The 16987-nt window shown below is 46.2% G+C and overlaps 1 protein-coding gene across 1 annotated transcript in view; it reads right to left on the reverse strand.

Moving 5' to 3' along the window:
* Positions 1-216: 216 nt before the first annotated feature.
* The window catches only part of SPMIP7 (sperm microtubule inner protein 7), a 64003-nt gene continuing 47232 nt past the window's right edge, over positions 217-16987 (reverse strand). Inside the window, exons 7-10 of the mRNA XM_059932549.1 lie at positions 16202-16243; positions 14791-14898; positions 5263-5370; positions 217-391 (exon numbers count right to left, since the gene is read on the reverse strand). Coding sequence (XP_059788532.1) covers positions 268-391; positions 5263-5370; positions 14791-14898; positions 16202-16243 — 382 coding nt within the window. The 3' untranslated portion in view covers positions 217-267. The remainder of the gene's footprint in view (positions 392-5262; positions 5371-14790; positions 14899-16201; positions 16244-16987) is intronic.

Consider the following 16987-nt stretch of genomic DNA (forward strand, 5'->3'; position numbering starts at 1 on the left):
TCATAGAATCTGTGATCTAGGCTCCACAGTTAAAATCCCCACATGAACCCCAGACCTCTAGGTAGCCTAGCATTCCAACTCTAAAGAGGAATATTCTAAAATAACACCTCTGCTGCTGGGGGCTTCCAGAAGACCTTGGCACCACGAAACCTTGTCCAACTTGTACAGACACACTGGGAACATGCTTTATTTGATTTCTTTTATTTCCCCATTGTACTGTGCGTGGCGCCTCCCCAAGGCTCAGGTGTCACTCAGGGCAGGTCGCTTTCAGTAGCCTACAGTTTCCTTTTCCTTCTTATTGAAGGGGTTGTAGGGTTTCACAGTTGTGACCATTCTAGACAGTGGCCCCTGGTGACGGAAGAGGTCAACAGCCATTTCTCTCCGTAAGACGCTGTAACAGAATGGAGGGGGAAAAAGACACATAAAATAAAATAAAAGCATATAACCTCATCTATCCTCCAACTAATGATACACACGTCGGGGCGGGGGTGGGGAGGAGAGAGAAAGGAGAAGCACAGAACAGAAAGAAAATGGTTAGTCCTTGTGTGTATTGTTTCCTTTATTTCATTTATTTGCATTCAGTTCATTGATTGCATTCTATGCATTATATTGCCATCAGTTTCATTGACTGAAAATCTACTTTGTGCCTAGAATTACAGTAGGTGCTAAGAATACAGAAAATACAGACAAAAGGAGGTGAGGCTGCAGAGAGGCAGCTGAATAACCCAGGGCTACCACACAAAGCCTCCGTGGGGGTGGGCTCAGGGTGTGAGGGCACCCAGAGGTAGAGTCACCTTTCTGGGTTGGGGAAGGACATCCACCCAGCGTCTATGTCAGGGAGGAATCAGGAGGGTCACGGTAAAGGCCAGCTGGTGCAAAGGTCAGAGTTCAGGGAGACAGGAAGGTGGGAGGGCGTGGAGCATGCGGGCAGGGCTGGGAGGGGGAGAGGGAGACAAGGGCAGAGGCAGGAGAGGCCACATGCAGAGCTGAGAGCTGGCTTCACCCTGCAGGTGGGGTACCCTGGTGTCTCCCTCATGATGCTCTCAACCCACACCTTAGTCTTCTCATCTCTCCAATGGAAATGATGCCCTACCAAGTTTCTGGTGAGAATTAACAGAAAGGAAATAACCATGAAAATGTAGAATACTATGTATGCAAATGATGCTTTCCAAACACTTTTGTGTCCAGAGGTGTCCACCTCAGCATGGACCTGGGTCATGCCATCTCTCTTGAACAGCTGCACACAGCCTGTAGCAATTCTTCCATGAATTTGCTGCTACTTGAATCACACACACACACACCGCGATGCTCGTATGTGGCGGAAGTTACAGAGGACACGGCAAATGAATCTCAAGCACGCTGTTTTTACACCGTGATTATCATGAAGTAACAATATTTTTTTCTTATGTTGTGAAAAAAGGCTGTTGAAATGAGAACTCCTGCTTCTGTGAAGGTTGAATTCCGGTGTGAAGGATGCACAGGAAACACTGAGCTGTGGTGGAAACAGGAGTGGACGCCCTTACCTTCAGACCTGGGGACTCACAGCATCCCTCTGACCCATCTCCTGCACCCCCGTCTCCCCGCCTTGAACCCCTGTCCCATAACCCCTTCCTTGCTCCTTTACATCTCCTCTCAGCAATACCCATCCTAGGGCACTGCTGGTGTCCTGCACACCACCCTCAGCGTGTGTTATGGGGACTGCATGGCCCTCCCTCCCCTGGCATTGACATTCAAGGCCTAAGCCGCTCAACCCCAAACCACCACTGCAGCCCATCGGCCACAAACTCCACCGCAAGTGCGCCGTTCTTGCCCTGGGCGGGAAAAGGGGCCCTCAGTCCCTCCCCCGGTTGTCCTGTGGGAGCTTTTCATGTGACTGCGAGAGGAGAGCCGAGAGCCGGAGGAGGGAGAGGGCTGGGAGGGCGTGGAGCAGCGAGGGAGGGCAGGGTGGCTGCTCGCTTCTTAAAGAGGCTTAGAAGTGACCGGGAGGAGAGGGAGAAGCAGGACGGCTGCTCGAGGGGAAGGTCTGAGTCTCCAGTAGGGAGGCCCTGGGCCTGGCCAGCCAGCAGGGAGGGAACAGGGCTGAAGGGGAGCCGGAGCTCACAGGGAAGGAAGAACCATTGAGGCACGTGAGAGCTTGTCTTTCTGGGAAGAAGGAAACAGAAGTAGTGGTGGGAGTAGTGATTCCGAAGTGGGGGGAGGACACGGGGGTGGTGGTCCACTGGAGCAGGTAGGCCGGGGGCCTGGTGAGCAGCAGGGCGGCCCCTCTGCGGGGGAAGGAGAAGGGCTGCTGCCACCACAGGGTGGAGCCAGCTTTCCATGGAAGGAGAGCCGCGAGGGGGCGCATCGGCGGCTGGCACTCCGGAGCACCCTGGGCAGGCCCTGGGCAGGCGGCTTCTCAGGAACAGCGGGAGAAACAAAGAGGATCAGGAGGCAGTCAGCTCACTAAGTTCTCATGATTCTCATCAGACAGAGACTCAGACTCTCACGGTCGCTGGAAATTTTTAGCAAAGAGAAAAGCAAAACAACGACAACAAAAACACATTAAATGTAGTGTCACAAAAAATCAGAGGCACTACTTCACCACGGAGAACCTCAGAGACCTGACTTTTTCTGATCACAGGGGCCAGGACAGGTGCAGACCGCTGGCCACCCTGCTGCAGGTCGCTGGCCTGTGTCAGCAGAGTGCTTTTAAAAATCTACATACCCACTGTGCGTTCTCACCGCAGAGCCCCACTGCCACGTCAGGAGCCCTCGTTTGGGGCGACGCAGGGGCGATCTGGGCTCCCAGCCCAACACAAGTCCGTCATTTCATGTCACATAGTGGGTGACACGTGTATCGCTGCCACTGCCTGTGTTTCCAGAGCCACTGTGCACCCTGAGAATGAGAACCCCGGAGAAGACAGCTCCACGGGTCCTTGGTCCCCACTCTGGGACGGTAGGTGACAGCTGTGTGTGCAGTATGTGTGGGGTGAGTGCGGGCCTGCCAGGGGTCAGCAACCGGCCTGAATCTGCTGCTGTGGCCATTACCACAAATGGCCTAAAGACTCAGGCTCTTTTCTCAAGTAGCAGCAGTGATCACAGTAGGAACAGGAGTAGTAGCGGTGGAGGCTAGTTCCCCACGTAGGAATAAAGATTCCTCTGAAATATACTAGGGACTTTGGACAGCTGGCTCACGTGGCTGCAGAAACACGCCAGACCACGAGGCTGTCGGGGACGAGGTCTGAGAGATTTGGGGTGAGAAGATGGGCTGTGGACAAAAACGGCGACGGGTGAGAACCGGCTGCATTTGCCAGAAAAAGTATCCTCGAGTTTGGTCCCTCCTCCATCGTGAATTGCCCAGACGCAGGGCGTTACCCTAGCTCTTCTGGGCAATAAGTCTAAACGACAGATATAAGGATGAATTTAATTTTGATGTTGTTTCTTTAGGTCCTTCAGAGGAAGTAAAATACTGTGTCTAAATTTCTACCAGCCCTTCCTTTGGAATTTGTGTGACGTTTGACAATGTGTCTTGAGAGAAAACAGACTGAATGCAAAACACCAGCCTAGAAAGCCAATGACTTTCTTTAAAATGTTTCCCACCGGTTGGCCCAGAGATGGCGGCCAGTTGTCAAACTGTCAGAGCTAAGCTCAGTTGACGACACGCCCCATCGTCCTGCGGTCACTGCCCTTACCACGTGGCTCTCTACACCCAGTTCACACGGCAGCTGGCGGCGGCCTGAGAGCCGCCTCCCTAAGACCCCACGGCCGTGCGATGAGGGCTGCCTGGGGCAGGCAGAGGCCTGCCCTCGGGTATCTGTGAGACGAAGCCCACTGCCCCGAGAATCACGGTGTGGACCACCTCCTCCCTCCGTGAAGTCTTCGCTGCACCCACACTGATGCCCTGCTGGCCTGGAGCCTCAGTTTCCTTACCTGTCAAATGGGAAAACAAGAGAGCTTCCTCACAGGGTCACAGGGTTGATGATACCAGTCAGTCCTTACAGGGCAGCGTCCCAGAAGCCCTCAGCTGTTAAGTGACTGTCACTATGACAACACTGGGCACCCTCCAGGGTAACTGTTTATCCCTCGCTCACCGCTAGACTGGGAGCTCCTTGCAAACTGGGTCTAACTCTTGTGAATTCCTGGCACCGTAAACATTTGTTGACACAAAGAAAGAACATATGAACGAACCACACGCACACGAGTGTACGACTAGTGAACTGATGTATGAACCGCGGGCCAAGGTCCACGAGGCCCCGCCATATCCTGCCTCTCGGGATGATCAGGAAGCCCATCAAGGCAGGAGCTCGGACTCTGCCTGAAGGTCAGCACCCACCAGCCCCCCTGACCACCCAGCTTCCTGGGTCCTTGCCCAGGCTCTCTCTCCGACGTCACCCTGCCTTTTCTTCTGCACAGCATGTGTCTCTCTCCAAAATCGTTTTAATTCATTTCTTCAGATACTTGTGTGCCTCTTTGCTTCTGTCTTTCACGCCAGAACGTAGGTTCCTGAGAGCCTGGAGCTTTCCTGCTCAACCCTGTGAGCACAGAGCCTTCAGCAGTGCCTGGCCCAGGGTGGGTGCTCAATGAATGTTTCAGGAATGAGTGGATTCTCCACCAAAAAGGAGAAAAGGCACCCATGGAGGCGGGGGGCCGCGTCGGTCCCCCTCCCAGACGCACACCCACCGACCCACCGCGAGAGCTTATTTACTGGCACGGGGCCGGCCTCTGGACCCCGCATTTGCATCTTCAGAGCTGTGTCATCTTATTTGCAAGGCCAGGACGTCCATCAGATGCTTTCAAATTTGAGGTATAATGAGCAGTAATGCGCCACTTCTCACTGGCAGCTTCAAAACACGGGGTCTGCGCTAAACTCCCATCAGATGTCTCCTGTTTTCAATTTGCAAAACAGTGTTTAGAAATATATATGGCTTTCTACCGAATGCTGTCTTTTGTGAAAAGTAAGGTGGCTATTCACAAGTGAATACGTGTCTCGTGCTGTGTGTTCCACGCGTGTGCTGAGGATAATGCAGAAGGGGGATGTGTATGCAGAGCTGAGCCCAAGAGGCGAAGATGTCGTCCACCTAAGATGCATTAAATACCTTCATAGGCTCCTTGGAGCGACAACAGTGGGGAATGAACTCTTCTGTCTTTTTGGACTCGACACCCTATTTTTTAAACAACGTAAATTTACTCTTAGTACTGAATCGCTCTTTAGTGGGATAATCATCATTAGGACACCTCCCCACCGTGTATCTGAGCGCACTGAGTAATAGGACTCATACTTACTGGTGCACTCCTGAATCCGGCGAGGGGGTCGTTGATGGATGATCAGAATTTGCTGGATGGGTGGCTGTGAAATGAACCTTACCGGTGTACCCTGGAATATTTGCAGAGCTAAAGGAAAGAGGGCAAGGAAGGAAAGGAAAATAACAATCTGTGAAATAGTCACGGTCACCAGCACCCAACTATGAAAACATAAAGGAGGACGCAGTCTAAAGGTTTTGTCCCACGTCAGGTCTGGAAATCTGGCTGCCAGACAGGAAAGCGTGCAGGCAGGGGGCAGAGATGTGCAGATGACAGCCCTGCTCTAGGACTAAAGAAACTTCAGGTCCATGTTTTTCTACTGTTTCAATTTGCATGTGTTTTACATACATGATTCACAGTTGAGCTCTGTTTTCTAATGAAGGCGGACAGGTTTTCCCTACCAAAGAGTGGACCTGGGTCCCACACGGAGCTCTGTGACACCAACTCCAATATCAGTCACAACTGTGATTTTTAAATAGTATTTATTTCTTGCCACCGTTAAAGTACTGATTTCATATAATTTCCTGAAATTGCACAAATTTAACTCAATTCTGCTTACTCCTCGGTTTCCCTGGTCCTTTTCCCCTCCAGAGAGAGAGAGTAAAAGAAAAACACAAGAAGGTCTGGCAGGGTTTTTCAGGGTGGGTATAAAATCCCTCTCTATAAAGGCAAGCAAACGTCCAAGAGAAATATTTTAATGGGTAATTTAGAGAAGTGTGAATAATAAGTACTGTTTTCGCCATTCTTACAGCATATACAACCCTTTCCATGGATTACTTCCTGAGGAAGAGGTGGGCCCCGTCCCAGTGCTGCTGAAGGCATGCAGCCTCGTCCTCAGGTGCGAGCAAGAATGTGAGCTTGAGACTGTTTTCAAAGAGCAAGGACACGCTCTCTGCAAATCACAAGGCTCCCTCAGATGACACCCATCTTTGTGAAGTTCAGCTCTCAGGGTCCTCTTGGCGCCGCGGCAAGGAGAGGGCCAGGGCTCAGCTTGCCCCGGCCGCCCCATGGCCCCTCCTCGGGAGTGCGGCATCCTCTGGCGAGGGTCCTTATCCTCGATGGAGGCCCAGACGCAAGGCAAGAGCAGCAAGGACCGAGCGCCCACGGAAGGCAGAGGGACGGCTCCTCTGAGGGTCCCCTGGTTTCGGCCCGTGCTTTCCACACGCCCAGTAAGCCAAGGAAACCTGCAAGCACCACTGACCGCAGGAGGAATTTTCAGACTACGGAGCTTCAGGGAGGCTGCTCCGTACAGAGTCAGGGACGGGCAGACAGCGGAGGGCGGGGCAACGAACGGGGTGGGCTCAGGGGCCGGGGCGCAAATCTGGGCCTCAGCTACGAGAGGGGTGACAGTACCAAGCTCAAGGGCATGGGCAGGAGGGAGGCCAGATTCTACTTGTGTCTGTGGGCAGGCAGGTCCTCTGGTGTCCTTCTGGGCACGGATGATGTGCCCCTGGCATCAGCACGTTAGGGGAAATGACGTATCAGGTAGGAATTGCACCAATATAGTCCCGTGTCTCTTCCAAGTGCATCCGTCTACGACTAGCTGGCTTGCAGGCCATAAAACAGGGGACCCCGATGCAGACAAAGTGAAGGGCAAGCACATCAAGGGCAACAGCAGAGTAAGCAGTGCAAGTTAATGGATCTTGTGAGGCCAGGAAAATCAGGGAGCCAGGCCTGCCTGGACCTCTTTGCCAGCTGTGAGATTGTCCTTGTCTCGGCCAGCTGCAGCCCAAGAGCGCACATGGCCTCCCAGGACCTGGGCGTCAAAGGGATTCAGTGAAGGTGGAAGCAACTGGCAAGTCTTTAGCACTTAGTAGGTGCTCAATTAATTGAGCATGTAAGATTTTAAAGAAATAAGAACTGTACAAAATAGGAGCCTGGCAGGCGAAAAATGCAGTTCGTCCAGGACAGGCAGCTTGAGAGAGGTGAAGACAGACAGTGGTTTCCAAACGCTGCTGCGCCCTGACAACTCACGGGGATTTTTAAAAGGTACTGATGCCTTACTCCTACCCCCAGACATTCTGATTTAATTGGCAAGCGGTGTAACCTGGGAATTGGGGTTTTTAATCTCTCCAGATAACTCCCGTGGGCAGCCAGGTTTGGAAGTCTCTGTTTCAGGTTTGTTGCAGGAACCTGGGTGAGTAAACCACTGCGGTCCAATTCCAGGCAGGGCCCTTCAGGGTTTCTTGGAATTTTCTTAAAGAATTGCAGCTGTATGTCAGAGAGGTAACAAAAAAATGGGGCAAAATCATTCATGTGTCATGTCTCTCCCCAAACATTCATTAAAGCTTCCATGCATGTTACAAAGGAAATCCCCTTCCTCTGCATGAGAGGTTTTTTCCACTGCCCCTAAAACACCTGCAGAATGAAAATGTCTCTGAAGTCATAACCTTCCATCAGAGCAGTTAAGAAGTCAAAGGTGGAAACAAGTGATGTGTCAATCACAAGAAGGGCTTGATATAAAACGCCGCCCCACTATATGTGCCTTGTGGCATACAGGTTATTGATGTTAAACGGTATTATACATTACGTTATAATAATAATATTATATTACATCATATCTAAAAATAGCACCCATGCACTAGTGGACTGGATTAAAGAGAAGCTGCTTAGGCCTGAGAAATGAATTCAGTTGCATAATAAACTGCCACATATTTGAAAACGAAAGTCCTCACCCACGCTGCTTCTAAAATCTATTCCATTTAACCCTTTGGCAGGGACATCACAGGGGGACTTTTTTCCATCTTAAGTGCAACATGTTGACCTTATATCAAGAGGAGAATAGTCTCTGGGGGACACTCTGCAGACCTGCGGCTGATGGGTGACACGGTTTTTCAGATGGAAGAAACAAAGATATTAAAGACACTGAAATGTACAGGCTCTAAGAGAATTTCCAGAGCAGTTGTACGTTCAAACCCACTCCCCCATTGAAGGAAAGCGAGAGAAACAGGAAACCATTTGAAAATAAGCGACGTCTTCACGTTTGCCTTTGCTCCATAGCTGCTAGTCTTTTGAACACCTTCTCTGGTACCCAATTCCCAAAATAAGCCTAGAGTTGGTTCACTAATGGGTAAATTTGAATAAATTGTTGCCTAAGTTTACAACTAATTGGTTTTGCTCAGCAAAGCATAATAAAATAGAAATTAAATAACTTGAGAAACATAAGGAACTTTAGTAAATCAGTTAGAAGGAGGGAGCCCAGATGGTGTGTAATGAAAAGCTAAACAGAAAATAACGAAAACATGGAGAAAACAGTGTTATATGTAGACTATAGGTCATGCATACGTGGATTAGAATCCCAGTGTGCACACGTTCTTTCTCTGTACCACAAGCCTGACAAATCCTCACTGAGTGTGTGCCCTTTATGACACTTACATGAGTTGACTGATTTAATCTCCCAACACTCTGGGTCGCTGGTCCTGGTATCATGCCCATTTCATAGATGCAGGCACTGGGGCCTCAGAAAAAGTCTAAGTCATGTGCCCAGAGACAACCGAGCTGGCAGGTGGCGGAACTGACCCGACCCAGAAGGCCCTGACACCCAGACTGCCAGCCGAGCTGGGAGAGCTGTGCTGGGTTGGGGTGGTCTACATTGTTCAGGGTGTGGGTGTAGTGCAAGTTCAAGTCACTTGGACCCTCGTTTATTGAGAGCTATTCTGTGTCAGGTACAGATCTAGCAGAACTCAAACAGGCTTGACTCCTGACAGCTTTCACATTAAGGAGTGAAGTTTTTAAATGCACAACTAGAGGTTTACAGAACCCAAGTGGGGCAAAGATCACTGATGCACAGTAAGAGCCGGAGGGTGTGAGAGGGACACAGAGGGAGGTGTGGGCTCAGAGTGTCCGAGGGCTGGCATCGGCCTTCAGGGCTGCCCCCGCCAGCCCTGTGACCCTGGACACAGGATGGGAGCTTTCTGAGCCACCTCTGCCCAAGTCAAGGGTGGGGGGATTTGCAGCTCCCTTGCAGGGGGCGGGGGGCCGTGTTAGCCGGGCCAAGTGCTGGCCTAGTGCATGTGTGGACAGAGAAGGAGGCAGGCCTGAGAAGGCTGAGGGGGCACAGCTGAGGGGAAGGAGGGCCTGTGAGCTGTGACTGGTTTGCTGATCGTTCTGTGAGAAATCTAAATAAGACCAGAGTCACTTTGGCCACTGGGCTGCTTCCCTGAATGTGGTAAGATGTGGTAAGATCCCCAGGATCTGCTCAGGAATTAGTTTCACTCCTACCATCATCATGCTCTAGAGGATATGTTTTTCTCCCTCTGTTCTCAGGGAACCTTCACCTCTTGCATCTGGGAGGGGACACAGAAAGGAGCCGACAGCCCCATCAGAGCAAGGCTGACGCCCAGGAAGCACTCACTGGCCAGAGGCTGCCCTGGGGACTGGAGCTGTTCTCCTAACTGCTCATGGAATGAGTACCTGGGGCTCTTACATAATTTACTCTGCCTCAACCTCCTCATCTGTAAAGTGGGGAGAGAACCTATTCCCGCACCTCTGGCTTCATCACACTGCTTTGAAAAACAAATGAGAGAGTCGATGTGAAAGTTCTCAGAAAAGGCAGAAGTGTGGGCTAGTGTAAGGAACTGCTATTCATAGCCCGTCTTGAACCTGCCTTGTGGTCAGAGTTTGTTAAAGGTGCAGCGCACCCGGGGACGGGCAGGGCGGCCCCTTCTTCCAACTCAGGCCTTGGCCCAGGGGTGCCTGGAGGTCACTTTGGACAATTACTCATTATTTGCAAGTGCTTCATCAGAGAGACGACAGAGGTAAAGGCACAGTGAATACGAAACTGGGTGAAGTCCTGAAATAAAAGATTATGATTTAGTGGAAGACAGCACGGTGGAGGCGCCAGGCTGGTTTGGGAAACCAAACGGCAAACAGTGTCTGGAAAGCACCGGGTACGGGGTCGGAGGGCGCAGCCTCTGCTCTGTCACCTGGACGTGCTTCTTTCCTGCTCAAGCCCCAGTGTCCTCGTTGGTAAAGGGAGGGGCTGGACCAGCTGAGACGCGCATATGTGAGAGCCCACGTGGTCCATGGCAAAAGAAAAACACTCCCCCTTTTCTTAGGAAAGGGCAAGGTTCCATGCTTTTGGATCCTGAGTCTGCACAGATCTGCTGTTACACATCATTCTATAGTCAGGCACTTTGCACTGATGACTCCTGAATGCCAGGCATTTTGAAACAATGTGGGCCACAAAATAATTACGAACAGAAAACAAACTTCTCTTCCATCTCATTTTATAATAAGCTCTTGCAAAGAACATGGCTCTAGTATTTAAGAGTAGGATGAAAAAACAGATTTGGAAAAAAATGGGGGGGAGGGAATTCCTACATTAGTCTCACTTTGTTTGCTTGACACAGATTATAAGTGAGAATTGACTTTTTATCTTTTTTTTTTTTTTGGAATTCCTACTCAGTGCCTGAGCTCCAAGAACTGTTGAAGCCAATGGATACTGTGGATTCTAGTTCCTAAACTAGGCCCAAGTTAGAAGTTAGGAACCTCAGTGGAAACTGAACTAATGTCTTGAGTTCCTTAACTCTAAATATCTTTTAATAACTGGGCATCACTACCAAATCAGAAAATATTTTATTAATTTTAATGAGAAAACTCATGCAACAATTCTGCTTTTAAGGATTTGTACTACAGAAATGGATGCATAAAACTGTGCAAAGATATATGTGGAGGATGTTTATTGCTGTATTTTTTTAACAATAGGAAAGATTTTAGTAACTACTTGGCCTACGTAAACTATGATATAGCTTGTAGTGGAATATCACGCAGCCGTTAAAAAAGATTTCATAGCCTTGCATAGAGCCTGGGAAAATGTCCATTGCACCTGTCAACCCAACACCGCCCCCCACACACATGCACACACAGGAACATGCAGCTACCTACAGGCAGAAATTCATGCACGTTTGGCGGTAAAGTCTAAAACATATATCACTTTTCAATACTGGCCCTGAAAATGAAAGAGGCATTCTACTTTTGACAAACATATTTGAATTGTTTTTATAATAAACACATTTGGAAGGAAAGAATATGCTATTTGGTGAGCTTTAAGGCTAGCATTGAAGGTGTGCATGCATACACACTGGACATAAACTCTGGTTCCACTGTAAATTTATATAATACTTCCGGGAAAGGATTTTGCAACATGCTTAAGAATGTTTATATATTTTGACCTCATAATCCATTTCAAGGAGTCTCCCTTAAGTAAATAACTCCAAATTAGAAGAAGATTCACTTAAAAAGTGTTTGACAGCATTATTTATCATAGCAAAAAATGGAAAGAGTTTACGTATGTAACCTAAGCGAACTAGTCAATGACAGTACATCTACACAAATAAAAAATCCTGATGAGTTCATAAAAACATGTACCCATGATGATGTAGCAATGTTAAGGTAGTAAAGATTATATATGTAGCATGATCATAGCTATATAAATATACACAAACAAGATTCAGGATGACAGATGGAAATATGTCAAAATATTAATAATGCCTATGTTTCTGTGTAAAAATTTAGTTATATTTGTATTGTTATTAATTTTTTCTGTACTTTTTTTCTATAATGATCAGATTCAGTTCTACAATTTTAAAAGTTATTTTTAAAACTATTAGTATAATCACCACTAATACATTGGGCACGCCAAATGACATGGTGGCCAGAATACAAAATCAATGAATGAGGAAAATTTGAAAACATTTACCCTTTGGGGAAATTGGTGATTCCAGCCACCTGAACCCAAGAGGCAGTAGCCTTGACTCTGTCTGAAATGCGGCTTCCACTGAAGGAGTAGGGACAGGGACAGTGTCTGTCCTAAGTGTCATGGGTTATGAGAACCTTAAAGATGATCTCATATAAACATATTTCCCTTTAAGAAAGTTTAAGATGAGGAAACAAAGGAAGAGTCATATTTGCTTTTGAATAGGATGGTACTCTACTCTACTGGGCACAAAGTAAGTTTACGTGTTTCTGGGTTTTGGACCTTGTGCAAATGACGTCATGTTGTATGCATTCTTCTCTACTTTGCTCAGTGTGGTACTGTGGAAAGGACATAACATTTTGTTTAGAGATTCAAGTATATGTAGCCAAACTACCAAGCAAAGCAAGCAAAGGATAAGCACGAAGTCTGATGTGATGACTTCTGGGTTGGGGAAGGAGACAGAGGAGATGGGGTTGGGATGAATATACAGGTGGCTTGAAAGATACGATACTATGTCCTTAGCTAGGCCCGGGATGCACAGGCATTTCCTTGTTATTTTGCTTTATATGTTACATATGACATTATACATTTTGTATCAATATCTCATAATAAAAATGGAAAATCTTTCTTTGTGTTAAAAGGTTAAGATTCTGTTAAAAAATGAAACCGCATCCAAAGAAGAAACTTTGCAACCTTGGGGGTCCTCTAGTGGCCAATTTGGGGAAGTACAGTTAGTGTCCAATTCTTTTACATAATCCGTTCAATTTCCTTTCCTTAAAAACACTAATTAACAGCAAGATGAGGTAGAATGGCATGCTCCCAAATTTACTCAAGTTAAATGGTATGTTCTACATCAAATTTTTAAAATGCTGCCAGATTTCTCTTTACTATCCTTGAAGAATGACCCAGAAGAATGCATTTTATTCTTTAGCAAGAATGTTTCATAAAACATTCCAAAATTCAGATGTACATTTCAAAGGAGAAATAAAATTTTATGCCAGTAGGATATTTTCAGTTGGGTTTATCCTCATATTCTTCCTTGAAAATTTTTTAGAATTGCCACGTTTAATAGCAATAATTTCCTTGCAGAAATTATGGAAGAATCATAACCAGCGAACCCTTCCTCAGGACTCAGCTAAAACGTCACGGCCTTCAAGTCTCGTGGGTGAAAGCGACCTCTCAGTACAACTGAGATCAAAAGCACTAAGCTCACTTCTCAGGAGACTCACTCCATGCTGCTCTGTATTATCATTGTTGGTGTGCAGAGCTCACCGGCCCTGCAGGTTTGCAAGCTACGTGAGGGCTAAGTCTTTGTCACAGTACATGGAATATTTTATGTATTCTCTCCTCTTTTTTCTTTCTTTTTTGTTTTCAGTTGAAATAGATCAACTCATTTAATTCTTCAATGCAATAAGTTACAGAAATATATTTTAAAACCAAAGTTAGTTTTGAAACATATTTTAGTTTGGCCAAGTAGTCAAAAGAATTAGAGAGTCAGAATATATAACACAGGAAAATTCAAAATTATTATAGGGTGTAGAATAGGTCTGAAGGACAGCCAATGAGAAATTTAGCTATTTCGTCTCATGGGCACAACTGATGTTTAAAAAAAATAGAAAGCAGCTAACATTTAAAATACTGTCGTGATTCACACTATAGGCTTGCAGGACACCTCCTGCAAGGTTTTCAGGCACCACAGAAACTGATGGGGTAACAGCCATGATGTGTAGCAGCTCAGTGGTGTAATGAAGAAGATGTGGTACGTATATACCATGGAATATTACTCAACCATTAAAAGGAATGAAATAATGCCCTTGCAGCAACATGGATGGACCTAGAGATTATCATACTAAGTGAAGTAAGTCAGACAGAGAAAGACATATCATATGATATCACTTATATGTGGAATCTAAAAAAAGGGTAGAAATGAACTTATTTACAAAACAGAAATAGAGTCACAGATGTAGAAAACAAACTTATGGTTACCAGGGGGTAAGGGGGGGAGGGATAAATTGGGAGATAGGGATTGACATATACACACTACTATAGATAAAATAGATAACTAATAAGAACCTGCTGTATAGCACAGGGAACTCTACTCAATACTCTGTAATGACCTATATGGGAAAAGAATCTAAAAAAAAGTGGATATGTGTGCACGTATAACTGATTCACTTTGCTGTACACCTGAAACTAACAACATTGCAAATCAATTATACTCCAGTAAAAATTAAAAAAAAAAAAAAAAAAGACACAGAACGTCAGCTTCCTGTAGTGTATCCTGTGAATCCTAGGGAAGTAATTTCTGAGGCTCAGTATTTCCACTGGTGAAAGTGAATCTATACATACTTTTTGTATATATTATATATATATAATATATTCATAAAACATAGCATGTAAAGATATATTGCATATATATGTAGGCGCCCAGGTTAGTCAGTGCTCAAAACTATAACCTCCTTTGTGAGAAACTACAGTCCTTTCAGGGAACAGGTATCTTTCTTCCTAAGCTGTGAGCAGCACCAGGCTGTTGTCTTTTTTTTTTAAATTTTATTGAAGTAGAGTTGATTTATAATGTTGTGTTAATTTCTGCTGTACAGCAAAGTGACTCAGTTATACACATATACATTCTTTTTCAGATTCTTTTCCATTATGGTTTATCCCAGGAGATTGAATATAGTTCCCTGTGCTGTACAGTAGGACCTTGTTGTTTATCCAGGGCCGTTTTTTAATTGCTTCATTCATTGCAAAGCCCATGACCATGTTTCCTCCTGAATAATAAAGTGAGGGGAATAATCATAAGTGGAACTCACCAACTTGAGTGCGTATAAAGAATTTCAGAGCTGCGAGGCTTGGCGAGAGATGTGATGTCTCCATGGGGGTTGTCAACGTCATCAGCATTTGTAGACTGCACGCAACCACTGTTAGGATGAAAAGAAACATAGAAAAAATAGATGAACATATCCTAACTTGCAAAGGAAATCTTGCCAAAATAGATCAAAATTCAAAATGCAAAAAATTAACCACAGTGATGGAACAATTTGCCTTAAAAAAAAAAAAGTAAGGAGGCTTTCTCTCTTTTAGAGTAAGAGTTGATCTTCCGTTTGGGCCAGAGTGAGAGCAACAGCTGGTTTGTGTTTTTGAGCAAAGACGCAGCTGCTTCTGCAGCCCTGAGCCAACTCCTGCCTGGAGCTTGGAGGCAGCCGGGGCAAGGCAGAGGCGGGTGTCGCCAGAGCTGAGGGGCCTTCTGCGGGGACGGAAACGGGGCAGGTGCCTGGGATTGTGGGCAACTGGCGATGTGCCTTCGGGGCCTGCGAGAAGGTCCAGTTAGTCCACAGCAGTGAGGGGGTGCCCCGCAGGCACTTCTGGGGCCACTCATAGGAAGGTGAGTCAACTCTACTGGAGAGCAGGAGAGGCTGGAGTAATGAGGGGGGAGGGCAAAGATGAAAGGCCCAGATTCCTCTCTTTTCTTGGATTTACTTTGTTCCAAAGTACTGTGATCTGAAGGTTTATGTCCCCTCAAAATTCATACGTTGAATTCCTAACATCCAAAGGTGATGGTTTCAGGAGGTGGGAGGTACTTGGGTCATTAGTGTTCTTATAAAAGGGACACCACGAGCTCCTCGCCCCCTGAACCATGCGTGGACACAAGTCTGTGACCCCTTGGCCGTCCCTAACTTCCAGCCTCCAGAACTGTGGGAAATAAACGTGTGTTGTTTACAAGCCACCCAGTCTGTGCTATGTTGTGACAGCAGCCCAAGCTGACTAAAGCACAAGTTTTTTCTCCAATACAAAGCAGAGAAGACCCCAAAGGGCGGATGACGCACATCTGTGCCACCCACGGAGAGCCAAATTTAAATAGAAAAGCAAGAGATCGCGTTTCCTGCCCTTCAGCTTTGGTGAGCACATTGCAGCTTCCACATCAAGTGTAAAAGTCTTTCTGGGTGACAACACCCAATATTAGTAGCATCCAAGGTATTTTATTTCATAAAATAACCAATTTGGGAAAACTGAAAACACTGCTCTCCCTTTCTTTCTTTTATTAAAACCTTTAACACATTTTTGATGAAACTCCTGACAGGCATCATGCTAGGAAAACATTAGAAATCTGTTAGAAAGCGTAAGCTGTTTTAAAAAGTGAATTACAAACATGAGTGAGCTGAAAGCAACTACAATTTAGATGTAAATCTAGTAATTTTTAAAGCATTAAGAAACATTACTTACGTATAGAGAGGAATGTATTTGCTTCTGGAACTTGGACTCACACTTAGAAAAAGAGAAAACATGGGCAACTGAGTTATTGACATTAATAAACATCAAATGATTAGAGTATTTCTCTTATTAAAAAACGTCTTCAGAGATATCCCATAAGAATGGGCTTCCAAAAGTTTGTAATTTTAAGCAGAAAAGATTTAAAGATGTAGTTTTTAAGTGATGAAAATCAAGCACAGAACAAATTGACTCCAAACAGCCAAGGACACATAAGTCCTTGTTGACTCCTATGATTTAGCGCCAAAGCCTCTTCTCCCGGGTTTTTCTTTGCTGTTTTTGTCCTCAATGGTTAGACATGTCATATTTGGCAGAGCTGACCTCTCATTTTCTTAGACACACGGAAGGTCCACATTTGACTGGCTCTTACTGACCATCTAGTGTAACTCTCCATGGTGGAGAGGAAGCGACTGTGGCCCAAAGGAGTTCAGTGACATACACAAGATTGCAGTTATTTAGGGCGCTTCAAGGAGCTTGGGGTTTATTGTGTACTTTCCCTGCTCCAACCCTAGAATCAGCCATTTCTCCAAGGATCTCACAATGTCTTTTATGGAGAGTGGCATTTTAAACCAACATTTTGGAGCTAGACATACTTCTGGCTGCTTGTGTGTCCCTGCTTCTAGGCCCTCCCAGCGGACAGAACTAGGAATATCTGGGTGTATTTGAACCCGTGTGTATCCATATATCTACATATATTTCTGTATTTACTTTCTGCATATACATATATATAAATAAAGGGAT

This window comes from Balaenoptera ricei, chromosome 9 (genome assembly GCF_028023285.1).
Source record: "Balaenoptera ricei isolate mBalRic1 chromosome 9, mBalRic1.hap2, whole genome shotgun sequence".
Lineage (NCBI taxonomy): Eukaryota > Metazoa > Chordata > Mammalia > Artiodactyla > Balaenopteridae > Balaenoptera > Balaenoptera ricei.